The sequence below is a fragment of the Syngnathus acus genome, chromosome 2, assembly GCF_901709675.1.
Source record: "Syngnathus acus chromosome 2, fSynAcu1.2, whole genome shotgun sequence".
NCBI lineage: Eukaryota > Metazoa > Chordata > Actinopteri > Syngnathiformes > Syngnathidae > Syngnathus > Syngnathus acus.
Genome location: NC_051088.1, coordinates 9,580,549 through 9,598,414, shown reverse-complemented (window position 1 = coordinate 9,598,414; position 17,866 = coordinate 9,580,549). Strand labels below are relative to the sequence as shown.

Below are 17,866 nucleotides of genomic sequence, written 5' to 3'. Positions count from 1 at the left end.
TGCCTCCACATTCTTGTGTTTTGCTTGAGACGCAAATAGGAGAGTGTGAGGATTTAGTAACATTTGTGTCTGGGCGGGCGTGAATGTTGGCTGTCGATTTGCAATGAGGCAAAATGGAGTGCAGTACTCGGCTGCAAACAGCAGAGGCGCTGTTGATTTAGTTTCAACTCAAAGTCAAACATAGCGTCAGCAACGGGAAGATGACGCACGCAAACCTCTGCAATGATAAACACAACATGGCATTTAAAATATAATATTTCAAATGTCAACCGATATTTTTGTGGCGGTTACTCAGATGGAAAGTAATGTAGTGAGTGTCGTGCTTTATTTTTCTATACAAATTCCCAATGCATTATTCAACTCATGTTAATTATTCCCTGCTATAATGCAGTATATTTTTCTCTTACAAATTCAATTTGTCGCATACATGGTATTTCTCAGACTTATTTTCTTTCATTTGATGTGCATACGGTACTATGCATTGGTGTTTGATCAAACTTTTTCAGACCAATACCACTAATATGTTTTCTATCTTGAAAAATACCCTTCTTTTTTTTCCTGATGCTTTTTATTTGTTGGTGTGTTAAATAACAGCTGTATTGAGCCTGTTAGTAGTGAATGGGACTTATGGAATGCCATTGTTTTGCACTAGGCATCGGTGGTTGGTATCAGTAGCCTCCATGAGTACCTGATTCTTTGAAACAAGGCTGATATTGTCCTGATATTGATACTATACTTTCAAATTAGATGTTCCGTGATGGTATCTTAATTTTCTTTATCATGGCAAATGGTCTGATAAATTTGGTTAGCAGTGACATTATAACATATGCAAAGATTTCAGTGCTATTCTGTCATTGCAAAAAGGTTGCTGGGTTGAATGTTTATATAAAAGAGAGACTTCATGCTCAGATGCTTTAACCCGTCAGTGAGCTAATCAAAATCTGTTGGAGACCCCCTCTCTAATGGTTTGTAAAAACACTTTTGTACAAGAGATTCTTTTGATTACACCCAAAACAAATGGGGTTGGCTGACATCTCCCAAGACCTCGAAGCTTTTGTTTAGCCGCTACACTGTTGTCACCCTCCCCTCCTGGAGGACGACAGCACAATTCTGCAAAGCCTTTATTCTTGCTCGTTCGATTCCCGACCCCTCCTCCCTTCTCCCTTTTGTTAAGACAGCCTCTCGTCCAACGCCCCCCATCTCTCTCTCTCTCTCGCTCTCTCTCCCTCTCTCTCTCTCTCTCTCGCTCTGTCTTACTCTCTCTCTCTTCGCACTCATTCATTTTGCCAGCTCAGGGCTGGCGCGCTCAAGAGGAGCGTGCTTGGGAAACAAGCAACACACTGCTGTTATTTTTCTTGGGGGGGAAAAAAAATATTCCAAAGTGTAAGGAGCTTCTTTTTGCTTTTGGGCAACACTCATCCTGCCCTATCGTTTACTTCCCACCCCCAATCTCTCACTGGCGCTCTCTCTATTGCCACATCTGTGCGCTGACTTGGCTGAGCGGCTCACTCGCGGCTGCCCCAGCCGGCTGAGGGTGTTGACACTGGGACCACTACCTGCTGCCGGGGGATTAAGCGTGCTTTGAATACACGGAGACTGCTTTGTCGCTTTGGTTGCTGACCGCTGCGAGGGTCCACGTCAAGGACACATAAATCCACGTGGCCAAGACACCGAGCACGGACCAAGGCAATCCAAAGGAATGGATGCTCAGGGAAGCGTAAAGAAAAGCTGACAATAAACTGGTGAAAGCTGGCAGAGAGTGAAGAAGTTGTTTCCTGCACGGACCCCGTAACGGAACATAACGATAAATCGGATCAGGGTGCAGTGAGAGATCTTTCTTCTCATTTTCGCTATTGGGATTTTCAATTCTGGTGGTAATATGCTCCAGGAGAGCACCACAAATCTCCACCTCTGGCTACACTTCATTTTTCACCCTCTTTGAGTTGTTTTCTTCAAAGCGTTAATCTCGTGTTTCTCATCCTCACGGAACCACTCTGACAGCTTGCGTGGATTGCAATCCTCAACTTTTCTGGCTTTCTAACACTTCATAAGGCGTGAGGTGTACGAGAGGAAGAATAACAAACCCAAGAGCATGTGCTCATTTTTTTAAGGCATCCAGCTGCTAATCTGCTGCAGCAGACATACTCCAGTGCCGGTGTCAGGTTCTCATGTGGCACACTTGTATAGCTCTCCAGTGTGACCAGCTTGTCCGCGGAATACAAAGAAACAGCTGTGTGGCGTTAGAGGAGCAAATTGTTGTTCATGAGAGCAGCGAGCGCCGAGGTTCCGTGGAGAGCTTGGAATAAGATGCTTGACACCTTGCTGGCGAGCACCAGACCTTGGCATGGTTTCTAAGGACATTTGACTTGGGGGAAGAGGGCTTTTAGGAAGAGGGAATCCCCTCATCACCTGACGAATCAGCAATCAGGGTCACTTTAAGGACAGAAGAGGATTCCTGTTGGAATTGAAGTTTCTCATGGATATATTACTTTTTTAAACTGCAGTTTTTCCCCGATAACTCGGAAGCATAGCAGTGCAACACTCGTACACATATTATTACCACCTACTTATACTTTTAGATTCACAGTAAGTATTAACACATTGCCGCCACTCATATATTCCATTCTGAAAAGACCATTCGGAGTTTCCCCAAGGGGCCCACGACAGGATGTAGGTAGTAAGAGGGTAGTATGGACAGGTGGTGGGCCGACTCTAGCAAGTCCCCCTCTGTCCAGCCTTCTCCCCACCACGTGGATGTTATTGTATTTAAAAATGCATTGCTTGGATACGGCTGAAAGTTTGCAGCAACCCTTCTCAGCAGGAAACAATCGGCGTGTTCCCATCACAGTCTACATCTGGAAACGCACCTGAAAATCCGGACCATTACAGTTGCTTTTTTTGTTTTGTTTTTTCTTCATTGGGTGTCGTTTACCCAACCGCCATCATTTTCTCCAACGGGTCTTTGGGCGCCTCTCGACGCCCTCCTCGCCCCGTTATCTCCTCGGCCGCCCTGGACGGAAGGGGGTCGATGGAGTGGACCATGGCCGGGTGCCATTATCCTTCTCCAACGCCGCCGGAGCGGGAGCGGAGGTACCAGCACAAAGTGTCTCTGGTGGTGCGCTACTTTATGATCCCCTGCAACATCTGCCTGATCCTGCTGGCCACGTCGACGCTGGGCTTTGCCGTGCTCCTCTTTCTCAACAACTGTAGGTTTATAACTTCTGAATCCCGCATTCACCTAATTGTTGTGATTTTGTCCATGTCAGCGGGCTAAATGCACCGGACCTGTTGCATCTTAAAAGCAGGATAAAAAAACGTACTTACCGGGCAGTTCAGTTTTGTAATCCTTGTTGCAGAAAAGGGGCGTGTCCAATTTGCAATTATCACATAATGTTTTCGTACAATTTCTCCGTGTTTGGAAAAAGTCCACAGTCAAAAAAGCAGTTGGCTGTGTCACTCTTGAGTTTGCTTCTATGCTGTTTAATCCTTACTTGCTTTTGCTTCTCATGTTGCGTTTTTGTGGGGGTGGGCAAATAAAATGGGATAAGGAGGATCATTTCTAACATCATTTCAAGGCAGACAGAATGGCACACAATGTTGGCCAAACGGCACTTTTCAAAGGATGTGAAAAAGTGGACTGGAGAGATGGATGAACATGTGATCCAAGAATAACGATTGTTGTACTCCTTCCTGTTGTATGTTCCCATACATACATACACACACACACACACACATGTACGCGCAGATACTCACGCACGCACGTACGCACGCACACAAACACTGTGAAGGTGTTTGACTACATATAGATAAAAGGGGAAAGTGACATACACAAAAATACATCTTCCGACACACAGCTAAATGTCACACAGAGACACTTATTGATTCTCTAAAGATATTGGCTGAATGATGTTCATGTGGTGACATTCACACAGGCAGCCACTGTGTCAAGAAACTGAGATGGGATGAGGGGGGACTAATATGATTTTCAAAAGACCTTATCATGCGCATGAAAATGGAAAGAATTGTTTCTCCTCGCCATCGCTCGCTTCTTACCGTATGTCACCTTTCATTCTCAGTGTTTGTGTGTCTTGTATTTTCTATGGTCATGTGATTTCGGGAGTATCCGTGCAACTGACAAACACTTAAAACCCTGGTAGAAAAGAATGATGAAGTGAATACGGAGTGCGTCTCTTCAAGGGATGTTCTTTGTATTTACTTAATAAAGAGGTGTGTCCCAAGACTTTTAACCAGACCCTTGAGATATGCCCTTTAAATTATTTCACAGCCTTGTCTGTAGAAAGCGTCTTCCCGATGAAAATAGGCTCCCGTCATGAGTGACTGGGACACGGCTTCAGCAGACACTTCATTATTCACTTGAAGCCCCGGCCTCATCTTTCCACTCTCCTCTTGTTCCCGCTCTCTTTCTTCCCCTCAAGACCCCAGCTGTTGACAAGCAATTCTCTGTCAGTCTCGATTTAAAAGTCGGTTGCGTGTTGGGATTCTTGGAAATCTCGGGAAAGACTTGCGTATTCTGGCATAAAAGTTGGTGCTTTAATTGATGTGCTTTATCGCTCTCACTATCCCTCGCAGTGCAGAGTCATGCAGAGTGGTTTCAAGGTGTGAAATGCGCTGCAACAGCAGCTCGGACCATCAGGGGGCTCTGTTTAGTGAGACTGACATTTGAGTGTGAAGTTCTGCACTCCAGCTAGCTGCTGCTCTGAGATCCATGCATCATTGAGGAAGGGCCGTGCTGTGTTGGCATCAGGATTTTTGCCTTTGAACCATTGTGCCTCCAAGGTTGAACCTAATTCATTCTGGTGACCAAAGATTGATTCACATTCCTCCACAAATCTACAGAAAATAATGGATTTAGTATTCATGGTTTTTTTTTTGCATCAAACTCTCATCAACATAAAACCTTTGCTAGTTGTTAAAAATCCTTGAAGTTATGCTGATCTTGTGTCAAGTCTGTACTCTGAAATATTTTCTAGCTGTAGAGGCATATTGATTCCAGATATTCTTCCTGTTGAAGTCTGAAATGTACAAGTTGGGGGACATCTCAATTTATTGGTTGCACAGTACAAGTGTGAATCAAAAGTATTTCAGATGGGCTCCTTATTTGTGAACTTTTTGTAATGGATACAACATGGGTCGCAGTTGTATGTGGGTTTTTAAGGGTATGAAAGTTCACGTGTGACACAAAATTTGCTCTCCTCTCTCCTAATTCTGTAATTAGGTGATTCCAATAAACAGTTTGAGTTTTGATTGAAGCGACAAAGTTATGATGATGTGTTCCCTATTGCATATGGTATGAAAACATATTGCCTCTGTTATATTGCATAACTGTCAAGTCAGTACTATACATGACATTTGTTGACAAAATGTGTCTTTATTTGCTGCAGGGTTTCACAAACTTATTTTTATTTTGCTCTTATGTCTTTCAGACAAGCCTCCTCACTTTACACCGGCTCAGCCTCCTGATGGTAAGTCTTCTGTGCTTTGATTATTGACTGCTTTTGTTTTAGGGATACTGCAGTTAACTAGAGCACAGAAAATTGATGACATCACTACATTGACTATAGTTCATTACCTGATGTGAACCTTCAATGTCTTCAGTGCTTGTCTTTTTCTTGACGTTGCCATTTCATGGAGATGTATGTTAAATATATTCACAGGACATGTAAATGTGTGGAGAAAATGGAAATGACCTATGGACATTTTCCTTGATGTCCCTGAATGTACCTCAGATAAATATTCATTTGTGAATTTTAATTTGCAGATTAATCTTGAATCCCATCACGTCACGTTTTCTGACAATGAGTTGGCATGGTGATTGCTTCAACTGATTGGCTCTGTTTTGCAAATTGGACTTTCAGGACCAAATTATCCACATGTTTCATTAAATGTTTCTTGTAGTTTCTTAACACATTTCTGTTTCGAAGCTCAGCATGAATATTTATCAGCTGTTGCACAGTGCGATAGTGCTTGATAGATTTTAGCTATGTAGTTTTTCAAAGCCTTGGGCTGGGCTTTTGCGAGCTCTTAAGGTAATGGATCATCCTGTTCATTGGTAGGCACCAAAGCTGGCTGCCTAAAGGGCCAACGAGTAGAATGATTCCATCCAGACAGTTGAGGCAGCTGAATCTCTACTTTGATACACTAAGGCTAGGTTGCATCAACTCGGTTTAATTTAATTTTAAAATTAGCTTGAATTAGAGGTTAGTAAAAGAAAGTTTCAAATTAAATAATCTAAGTTTAAAATCAAGCAGAGCTCAGTATTGCCATTAAAAATAATAAAACATGGTTTCGATTAATTCAAACTAATTTATAGGGATAATTGAGGATATTGTGTGCTCAGGTAGTGAATGTTTTTTTTTTTTGTCAGAGTTCATTCATGGTTGCAAAGATGTTTTCCAGACACGTCAAATTTGGAGAGCCCTGACGGTAGGGCGGTGTTTGCCACATGCAGACACATACAGAACTTTGTCACTCAGTGAGATGTGGCCTTCGCTAGCAAAAAACATTAACCTAAAGTTACTTGATACCTCGATCAACTATGTTATAATGGCTCAGCAGAGAAGTTTAAACTTGCCCTTCTTTGACAACTTGTTGACCAAATCAATTGAGCAAATAGAAGACAAGCAAACAAAAACATGGTGTAAAAGAAAGATTTTGTTTGGCAGTAAGTGCCAACTGGAAGTTAGAACATTTTGACCAAAGTGAAAAATAAACATGATGTTGCTCAATTAAAGCTTGCTGGAAAAGCTTAAAACCATTTTCAACCTGTCACTGCCATGTATGACAGTTAATCCAGTCTTGCGGTTTAGCTCCATCATAAAATTCAGGAGTATTTAGCCTGTCTAGCAATTTTCTTTGAGAAGTTTTGCTCTATACATCTAAACAAAAATGCTGCCATCGTTAAAGTTGAAATGCACAAGGCGTCATTATAAAATGAATACTCAGTCACAGTTTGAACTGGAGTTGAAAGTTGTAGTGCAACAGGATTAAAGTCAAACCATGATTTAATCGAGTCTTGAACTTAAACCTTGTTGGTGCAAGTGCTCCATTCTGCCTCACATAGGCCAATTTATTTGAGTGATTTTAGTCAACTGTCCATCAGCGGGTAGTTGTCCTTTTAGCGCTAATAGGCTGCTCACTGTCTGGAGAGATTGTTGAAAGGGGATTAATTGATCATTTCTTGACTTTCCCTTCAGCCTCCATCTGCTTATTGGGAAGTTGGCCAACCAATAAGCATCTGAGACCTTAGTGCAAGCACTACAATTTAGAGCAGTCATGTATTTACATTTTAATAATATAAACTGAATGAACTTGACAAATGGCAAACTGTAACACACATTTGAAAAGCAAATATCGTGACAGAATGTGATTCCCTGTTGGGAAGTCTGCCACGTACTGATCTAATTTTACTTGCACAACAGAAATAAAATCCTGCTGATGGACTGAGCCCAAGACTCGCCATGTATTTTCCGTGTCTTGGGGCACAGTTTGTTTCTGCACAAGTCAAGCGTTTAAAAACTGCTGCTCGCTCTTAATTACCTTTCCAATAGTTATGTAGGCTTTCCATCAGCCTCCTATGTTTTTTTAATATCCCAAGGAAAACAAAAAGGCCAGTCTCCAATCAGTGGATTAAGCCCGTCCGGTGGGACGCTGTTTCTGCGGGTCATTTAACGCCGGGGAGATTAGTGAGACAATTACAGTCTGCCTCAATAGAAGAACTGGCCACTATTTGGAGGTTTAGTAGTTGTGGAGGGGTGATTTAGAAGATGCTCCCCAGCATCCAAGAGCGAATATAACTATGGCATTAGTCAAATCTGGCCCAAAGAGCACAACCAGGGCTTCCACAGAATCTGTCCTCGGCGTCAAGGACACTCCACCCCTTGGTTCTTAATTACATGAAATCACAGACAAGGATACAGAGGAGCGTGCATTTTTTAACAGCCCAGTTTGCCTCGGAAGTGCCGTTGATGAGACGTACTTTTCGGCTCACAGATTGTAAAGGAATTCTCTTGCAAATTAAAGCGAGAGAATCCTGGGTCTTGGGGGACAAATTACCCAAGCTCATCCCACAGATGAATGTGTAGTCCCCCTCCTTGCCAGATGAATGACCTATAATCACCAGTCCCAACAATGATAAAAGTCACAAAACAGCATTTAATCAGCTCAGCTCAGCCACGTTCTTTACTGCCGGTTGTGTTTTAATGATAAGACAGTTGTTGGATGTTTGGCAAAGGCTAGAAAGCTCTGCTAATAGGCAGTTAGGGGTCTTACAAGTGTACTTTGGGAAATTCTTTATGGAGGACAACAAATGAGCTAACTTCTTAATTTTGGTGCAAGTGGTTCTGTGGAGAAGAGCTCCAGTGTTTGTTGTCTTCTGCAAAGATTTGTTCTCATTCCTTTAGCGCAGTGGTTCTTAACCTTGTTGGAGGTACCGAACCCCACCAGTTTCATATGCGCATTCACCGAACCCCTCTTTAGTGAAAAATAAAATATTTGTTTTCAAATTCAAGACATAAATGTTTTTTACTGGTGCACAAACTGAGCCGTTCATGGACATCACCTTGTTCAATGAACGAAACCAACATGAACTCACATGAACTCACAGCAAATGACATACCTGCAAACCAGTGTGACTTCTGCGGTTGCCTTTGCGAGACCAGTTCAGATATGCGTCATCACGAATTTACACGACACTCAGGTGTGTTCGGACCTCCGCAGTGGAGGCTCTGCCGAACCCCTGAGACCGACTGACCGAACCTTCGATCGAACCCAGGTTAAGAACCACTGCTTTCGCGTGTTTTCCTTCCAAGCCGCATGTTTTGATGTCGAACCTGGATTTGTCTTTTTTCCCCAACTTTATTTTGATTAGACACATTGCTGGTCATAAAAAATAGAGATTAAAAAAAGCAATCCATCCACCCACCCATCCATCCATCCATCCATCCATCCATCCATCCATCCATCCATCCATCCATCCATCCATCCATCCATCCATCCATCCATCCATCCATCCATCCATCCATCCATCCATCCGTCCATCCATCAATTACGATCATGTTCAGATTACAATTTACAAGCGATTTCAGTCGATCACTCTTTGATTTCTCAGATGACAAATATTTTGGTCTGACAAAATGGCTGCAATCTTTTGCACACAGCTCTCCTGACAGCAGCCAATTTTGTTGTCTTCTCTAGTTCTCCAGAGGTTACTCCTCACTGACAGACAAAGTACACCCTGCAGGACTGATATTACATTTGATCAAAGGCAGTGGGACACCTGCAAAAAAAGTGGCTTCATGCTTGCTTACACTTTGGACACAGCACCTTCTCCAAATGAATATAAGCTTTTGTCAGCTCGGGGATAATACAGGAACCAAAACACTTTCCATCATTAGAAACCAAGGATGGGGGGGGAGGGTACATTTGAACACACACATACATAAATATGCAATTTAATCTGCTCGAGTCTCTCCTATGTTCTTCGCAATACGCCTGATTCACAGAGGAGCGGAATTAATTTTGACTCCTCAGCCTATCTTAATTAAATCTTTTCACATCATAGATTTCTCGCAACAGAGACAAAATATCTTCTGCATCTCAGAGGCGGGGTGGGTTTACTGGCTGAGAAGGTCTCACATTAAGTTGGCAAATCCATGCTGTTCAAGTTGCCTGCCCAGAAATCCAAGTACACAGAAGTGTTTGCACGTCCGAACCCCGGTGGAGGCCTTGACGCCAGCAACACAAAGTTGAATGCCCTTCGAAAGTACACAAAACTCTTGGTCGGGGTGCTCTGTTTCATTTCATGACCCCATCACGTGCGTCATGTTTGAGGTTTACCCACCAGAGGAGAAAGAGTGGTCAGTTGCAAATGAATTAATCTCATATCACCACAGGAACACAAATGTTTTGAATGCATTCTTCCTCCCTTCTCCTTAGTTTCACAAAGATCCACTGCCAAAATACTGCTGCAAGTGCAGTAAGAAATGAAAAACTCACCGGCTTGCCCAATATAACATTTTTACACGACCTAGTAGGCTATTATGGCATAGAATTTATTCCAGCAAGTATTCATGTGGCTCATTTTAGGATTCTGGACATTGTACAGATCAGCGTACCTTTGGTCTAATTGAAAAGTGTAAATGTACCCAAAGTGATAAATATTTAAAAAATGAAACTAATAAAAACACCAAAATCAAATCAAAATGTCATTAATTTGTTTGCATTAAAAATAGAAACAAGTGAGATAATGTGTGCTTACTCTCTTAGTAAAATGAACCAATCACATTTAAACTCCAAATTTTTCCAGATGCTCCAAGTCAGTATACCAATCATGCTAAAGAAGGCAAAAAAAGATGGAATAACATTCAAGTAATACGAGTGGGATCATTATTTCTCCCTCTCTCAATGGTGGTGATCGTACCCTTTTCACCTTGACGTATATTATGTCGACTCCTTGTCTTACGATCTTCCTTAATAATCATAATTAGTTCATTATATTAAAATCAGAAGTGTTCAGGTAGTGTTGGCGCTAATGAAATTGTTGGGCGGTGTTGACAGAGGTGGTAAAAAGAAAAAAAGCACACTCACGCGCACACTGGCACGCACTGAAAGATAATCATAGTGAAAAATGTCATCGTTAATATGTTAATCAGGCTTAGATATGATAATTAGGTTGAACGAAATGTCTTGCCATGTCAACGTGTTGCTGAACAATATCGTACTCTGATTTCCTGTTGTTAACTGAGCCCTCCATCACATTCGTTGTCTTCCATAATGAGGCCGTGTGAAATTATTTAAGTGATTAGAGTAGTGGTGGGGAAAACACACATGCACGCATGCACACACACTCACACACACACACACACACATACACACAATGCCTTGTAGTATGTTTGGGCCTTGCAAGCTTGGGTTGCAATGAAGACACAGCTCTGTCAGAGTCTACTGTACTCTGAATTATGCAAACTATCATTTAGATCGTTACGGTAATATATTTCAGATTTCCTAATCTGGTTACTATCTGTTATTTAAATTATTAGGACTTTTTATAAATGTAACTTTACCATCAGGGAAGCGAAACTTTGTCTTATACATTTCCGGTCATTTTTTATGCTATTTTATGTCTGTACGGCGACCTTGAGTGCCTTGAAAGGCCTCTTGTAAATAAAATTTATAATTTTTATTATAAATGCGAGATGGGATGGTTTTTAATAAGTTTTCACCTTCCCACAACTTTTTTGAGCAGTATATAAACTTACTCTGATATTGTTATTTGCTAGTGTACTTGATGATTATTTGCCATGCACATTTATTTGACTTCTTGTATATGAGAATATGAGTTTTGTTTTATTCAGCTCATAAACAAATGAATGAATTAATGAATGAACGAATGAATGAATGAATGATGTGCTTGCGACGCAGTGAGCATTTTCTTACCTTTTGTGTGATCCACTGCATTACCTTCATGGAGGCGGACATGACAACCAATTTGTGTTCTGCCTCACACCATTATAATACAACAACAAGTGCAAGTGACACCATTTCTTTTCAACCCGTCCACAACACAAACACACACACACACACATACGCTGCTATATGCTGCTTGTTGCCCTCTCAAATAATATTTATGACAGTAAAAAGCAAGAGGAAGTCCAAGAAAGTAGGGTGCTAAATTGCTATTATGGTAATGTTTCGACCAGATTTTTTTTGTTTTTTTTATATTCGAGTGTACAGCAACAAACAATGTATTTGCTATCTACGCAATAAGACATATTGTTTACTGCCACGTGACAGCCAGCCAGAAGCAGAGTGGATGATTCAGACACATTATGTTGTTTACCAGCCTGTCCTTGCCTAAAACGCCTTTCATAGCTTGTTTACGCAACATGCACGTAACTCATGGAGCCTTAATGTGTGTTACAAACCTGTGCTCAAAAATGATGTTACCTTTATACTCAAATGGACGCATGCCTGCTTTTCCATGAGTGTCACACATATCATGCGGTTTGTTTTTTGAAACGGAATTGGTTAGATGACGCTGAATGTGCAGAGATAGGCTGAGATATTTGTAATACTGTAGTGCACATTTTGCACAAAGTGGTTGCCAATGTTCCAAAAAATGAAGAAGGAACAGAAGTCCATGTCAGCAATCTTTCTCCAGTATTATTGGAAAAGCAGCCGCAGTCACTCCAAACATAATAAAAGCATTGCCACTGATGGAGCTGCAATGTACACTCTCTGACAAATAGCTCTAAGACCAACAGACTCATTTACAGTAAACTGTGCTTTACTCCATGAAGAGTTAGCTGCTCATGGTCATAATGTGACAGGTGTAAACACAAGTCATGCGAAATAAAAAGCTCCCTCACTCTAGTAAGTGAACAGGCATGCGCGGTGGTAGTGCTAAACTCTTACAGTTTCAGCCTCCTCCCTCTGTCTTGATAATTAGGAGTTAGTGCCCTTTCAAAGAGCAAGCAGCTCCATTTACTGAAAATGGATATTTGGCCCAAGCTCGTTATAAAGACTGAGCACATCTTTGGTGGCGCGCCACTACTACCTTAAAGCAGACAAATACTATAAATAGACTTTAAAGATACAGTGAGTAAAAACTTGACAGCGGAATAACATCTTAGGCATGGTGTTGATGCTGCCCGGGCTAGTCATAAGAAAGCACAGCATCTCTGTTGTCACCATGGTGACCCCCAGTTCAGAATCAGATGCATTTGTAGTCTTAATATTGCTGGACCAGCCGAGGCGGAGGTCTGCGTTTGACCAGGTGGCGTTTCCAGATTACTATGTTGCTCCAACTTCCTGGACAGCTGATACACGCATGCACGCACGCACGCACTCGCAGAATATGAGTGCGAGTGCTTCCACTTGTGATTTATTAGCTGTGACATTAGCCACTGGTGTCAGGAGACTCCAATTTTGCCACAGCTGCTTCCTGTCACCACATTGCCGTAACTGCAATAACAAGTTTCTTATTTTGACGGTTAAACTTTGAGTTTTTCCACATTTCATTTTAATCATCGCATGCTTTTTTTTTCTCCCACTTTTACTGGTCGGTTTCTGATGTGATGAGGATTTGATTGCAAGTTATAAGTGCAATGATTTGATATTAATTGAATACATCTGGGTTAAATCAGCTAGGGTAGCTGGGTGCTTGAAAATGTAATGCGAAAAAATGGCATTTCGCATATTTCTGCAAGTCTTTGCTGAGACATAAATGCCTGGTAAAGCAACTATTCCCTAGGATGGAATAATTTGGAACTTATCCAGTTACCCTAATAAATACATAAAATATACATACACGTAGCTATGAAGCGTGTATAAAAAATAAAACCTACTTTTTTTCTGCATCCTTTGCGATTTGAAAATTGCATTCTACTACCTTCCCATGTTGATTTGAATTTGATTAATTGTTCAGCCCTTACTATGCACAATATTTCTACACAGAAGCGCAAATATCTACATGCCACAAATGCTACTTAGTTAATCTTTCTACAACCCCACAAGCAATACTGGTCCCAAGTCGAAGACCATGGCAGCTGCAAATTTATTCACTTGTTCACTATACAAATAGGAAAAATTTATACTGATCTACCCTTTGCTCTCGTTGCCTCAAGCACCAGTAGTCATTTCGAATCAGCACGATTCTTGCACAGACCGATAGAAAATGAGACACTCGGTGATCTGAAAGTAAATTAATTCATTTCAATTAAAGTAAATTAAATAATTTAAAATGAATTTGACCCCATATATATATGTCATTCAATAAGGAAACACTTATTAATTTATTATTTGCCCCTTTCAAACAAACAAACAACTGATTAATACTCAATATTTTGGACGTGGCCAGAGGTCCTTGATTTTTTTATAAATTTCCTCCATCTACTAAATGGTGAAAAGACACAATGGGAAGGGTCAGAGCCATTGTCAGAATGCCACTGTTTTCTTTTTTTCTTTAAGGAAATGCTTTAGCCTGTTGAGTTTTAATGAGCCAGGAGAGAAGTCAGGGGAGACACTTGGCAAGACGACATGCAGCCTATTAGGTCCATGAGAGGAGATTCAAGTACGTTTCTGCATTCAAGAGAACGTTTACATCCAAGTGCACATCAGACAGAAGAAAAGAGAAGAGGAGTTTATTTTCCAAGATATATTTAACTGTAAGCACTGTGCGTTACCTCATGCAGGATACATTTGTTGGGGAAAGTGGCAATGCATGGAAAAGAGTTGAGATCCGATCGGATGAATATGGGTCGCATTGGAGATAAGAGCACAGACTGGGGAAGATAAAAATGATTTGGAAGGATTCACAGATTGGCACAATGCAGTGCACTTTAGATAGATTCCCTCTGCAAGTTGAAATTCTTAATAACTGACCTCACTGTCTTTTGAGCATTTCATTTTTTTACACAACACAGCATGTTTTTTGTATGATGGTACGATACTTTTTGCTTTTTCTTCAATTAACTTTTAAATTGCCGCTACTGCTGTTGCTACCATTCTAAATAACACTACTACTACTTAGTTATAATAATAATAATCACAATTACACTATGGCCATGCACTTACTATTTTTGCTGATTAGCTGAAACAAATCACGTGGTGGAGTCATGAGGCATGCCTCAAGTTGAAGTCACACTGAAGAAAACATGTTGAATATAGCTGTTTCATAGTCTACATAAAAAAAAAAAAAAACATGTCCGATCCAGATGAAAAAAAACTTGTGCAACCTCATGATGAAATAAATTCGAGTCAATTCAACACCATTTTATCAGTACTCTGAATATGACTTCTTAACCTATAATGAGCTCATTTGGACCTGACATGAACAATTGAATGTGCCATTGGCAAGTCAACTTTTCATTAAGCTACAAAGCAATGATTCATTCTAAAATAAATAGAGGTCAATGTTGCTATATTAGTAGCCGTGTACAGACACCGGCAATGTTATGCTGGTATTATTATTTGGTCATGGAGGATGCCCTTGGTTAAAGATGAATGAAACTCGTAACTATGGTGTTTAGAGGAGTGGAAACTATTCCATTGCTCCTTAAAATGTATTATTTTATTTGGACTTTTACATACATTTGGACACAAATTGAAAGGTCTCGTGGAATGTGTTCAACTCCATCACAAAATTTTGCATAAATTGTCCTTTTTAATATTTTTGGCATGATCTTGTTCACTAACTAAGAAAACCAACAAACAGCTATGAACAGAGTACCTCTCACCTTCACTAATTAGAAAACAAAAGCGCGTCCTCTAAAATATTCCCAAATGATTTTCAGCATGGCCCCTGAGCTGAAGCGGCTGAATACAAATTCTGGATACATCTTGGTGTTTTGTACATGCAAGTCCGTCTTTTTGCCAATAATTATGAAACCTCGATGGACAGACTCAAGGATAGTGATGGATTATGAAGGATTGCCCGTGCGTTGCATAAGCCAAAATTGCCTCTGATTGGCTGCTTGTGAGTGTTTGGGTGGGTTGCTGCGTTCTTGTGCTCCTGCCTGAGGGCTCAACAGGAGATCGGTGTGCTTGGGAAACGTTTTGTTATTAGTATTCCTGTCCTCGGGACTTGTATCTCTCACACCACCACAGCAAGAATTATTGTGTGTTGTGTTGTTGCTCTATGTGGTTATGCATTATTTCAGCCTGTGCAGTTTGAATTTGGAGAGAAAAGCATCCTGAATAAAGCAAAGATGATCAGGCTATTTTTAGTGAGAGAGCTGGAAAATGTATCAATTATTGAAGCCAGAGTGAGTGTGTGATTGCGCGCGTGTGTGTGTTTGGATATGGAAACTGGAGGGGTTCTGAGTGCAGAGAGAATTTGTGTAAAGATTAATAATAAAACACTGAGGTGTTAAAGAAAAGTGAAGATAGAACTCCTTGGGTGTGTTTATGCATGAGAGAGTATCGTTGCATACAAAATGTTAAGCTATATTTGACGTTAAGCATACGAGAACAAATGAACCAATATTTTTGTGAAACTTTGTAGAGAACTTGGTGAGGATCTGGATGAGGTCACGTTTCTGAGGTTGATGCTTCTGCGACATTCTGATTGTGCATGTTTAGAGGTGAGCAACGATGCTTCAGGGTTGCCATCCATAATCATTTCATAAATGTCGATAAAAAAAGCAATTGCTTGTTCCACAGCATTCACTCAATAGAAACAGCCTGAGCTGCATTTGGTAATTTTGAAATTATTGCATGAAAGTATTTTTTCCCCATTACTGACTAAGGCATCAACCCTGACCCGCTTCAGATTGGTCTCATTTCAGTGAAGGAACAGATCGGTCGAAGCTGTTTACCTACCTGCCTGGACTGTTATTAAATACTATTCAGTGTGTGGCACAATAATATTACAAAAGAAATATATAGAGCAGACGGACAAAAGCGTGTGATATGTATCCATTGGTCCATTCATCAGTGGACTGAAGATTGAAATGCGATCCAGGAGGGCGTTATTAAAACATTCTTTGTCAGCGTTCATGTTATTGAGCGAAGCCTCAATTTACACTCAAACAAATTGAACAAAACCTCTATACTGATTCTCACACACAAGGAAAGGTTCAAAGGTCGGACCCCCACCTCCGGTGTCACCTCCTATAATATCCAGTCCAATTTCCAGGATGTAAATGGCCTCATGTGACAGTCAATACTCCAGTTATAGGTGAAACATGAATATGGAAGAGTCGCTCTTAGAAAAAGACACACACTCACACACACACACATGGACACACAATGTCTGACTAATCAAACCCCCGCCCCCAAACCAGCTGGAGATCATCTCTGTTACGGACATTGAAGAGTCTGACCCCACCCGTCCTAATGCACTATTCATGATGCCCTTTCCATTGGCCCTGCCGCTATTATACCCAGACACACACACACACACTGGGCATTCTAGTGCACTTTTTCTCGTCAGAAATCATAAATGTCCGTGTTTCCACCCGCCTCTAATGCAACATTAGTTCCCTGGTTACTTTCAGTCTTTTATCAGTTTATTGTTGATGCCATCAGTTACCATGAATCCTTTTAGTGGTGAGTGTTTTTGTTCTCTTGTGTTTCCTTCATACATTGAGTTTTGATTTCTTAGACTTCAGTAATTTAGTATTTTGAGTTGTCCTTGGACCCTTTTTGCCTTTTGGTTTTTTTTTGTGACCATAAATCCTTTTTTGAGGTTCATCCTGCTTTGCCTCTCTGTTCCCCCATACTTGGGTCCTCCACCACTGGCCGGCATCACTGCAGAAATCCCACAATCATTGGATAGATGGAAGCATGATGGCTGGATGATTGTATGTGTAACATTAAATAACAAGATGGATTTAATGGATATGATGGACAGAACTGATGTGATGGATTCATGACTTTGGGTGGATGGATGACTAGTTTGCTGAAATAATGGATTATTTGATTTATGTAGTGTAGGCTTTTACTAGCGCTCATTTCTTTACGACACAGACATTCATACAACCACAGTCCACACATTTGACCGTATGAATTGGCCTATATTTAGTACATAAATCATTCTACTTAATGCATTCTGGCACTCCATTAAATAGAAAGCAAATCTGATACAATCGTTGTTTCAAGGCCACTCTGCTGAGCTGTCCGATGACAAACACTCAACACACAAGCATCAGTAAACCACTTATTGCTGCCCTCTTATTTTACCTCCAAGGGCTTTTTGGAGGCAGCATCATGACCAGATGAAATAGGTCCACTCAGAATATAAAATTACCTATTTTTAATCAGATCAAAACTGTTTTGCAAAACAAGTGTGTATGTCCTTGGTCTTTATATAGAATATATTTTTGGGTTATACACTATAACCTCAGTT

General features: G+C 40.8%; 1 protein-coding gene across 8 annotated transcripts in view; it reads left to right on the top strand.

The window, feature by feature from the left end:
* agrn (agrin) overlaps positions 1–17,866 on the top strand; it is a 182,676-nt gene that overhangs the window by 54,665 nt on the left and 110,145 nt on the right. For 6 of the 8 annotated variants that reach the window (XM_037240168.1, XM_037240142.1, XM_037240125.1 and 3 more), the window contains exon 3: positions 5,445–5,483. In XM_037240168.1, the coding sequence (XP_037096063.1) occupies positions 5,445–5,483 (39 nt within the window). Of the gene's footprint in view, positions 1–1,301; positions 3,207–5,444; positions 5,484–17,866 lie in introns of those variants that run through there. The other 2 variants (XM_037240163.1, XM_037240179.1) reach the window with 2 other exon arrangements.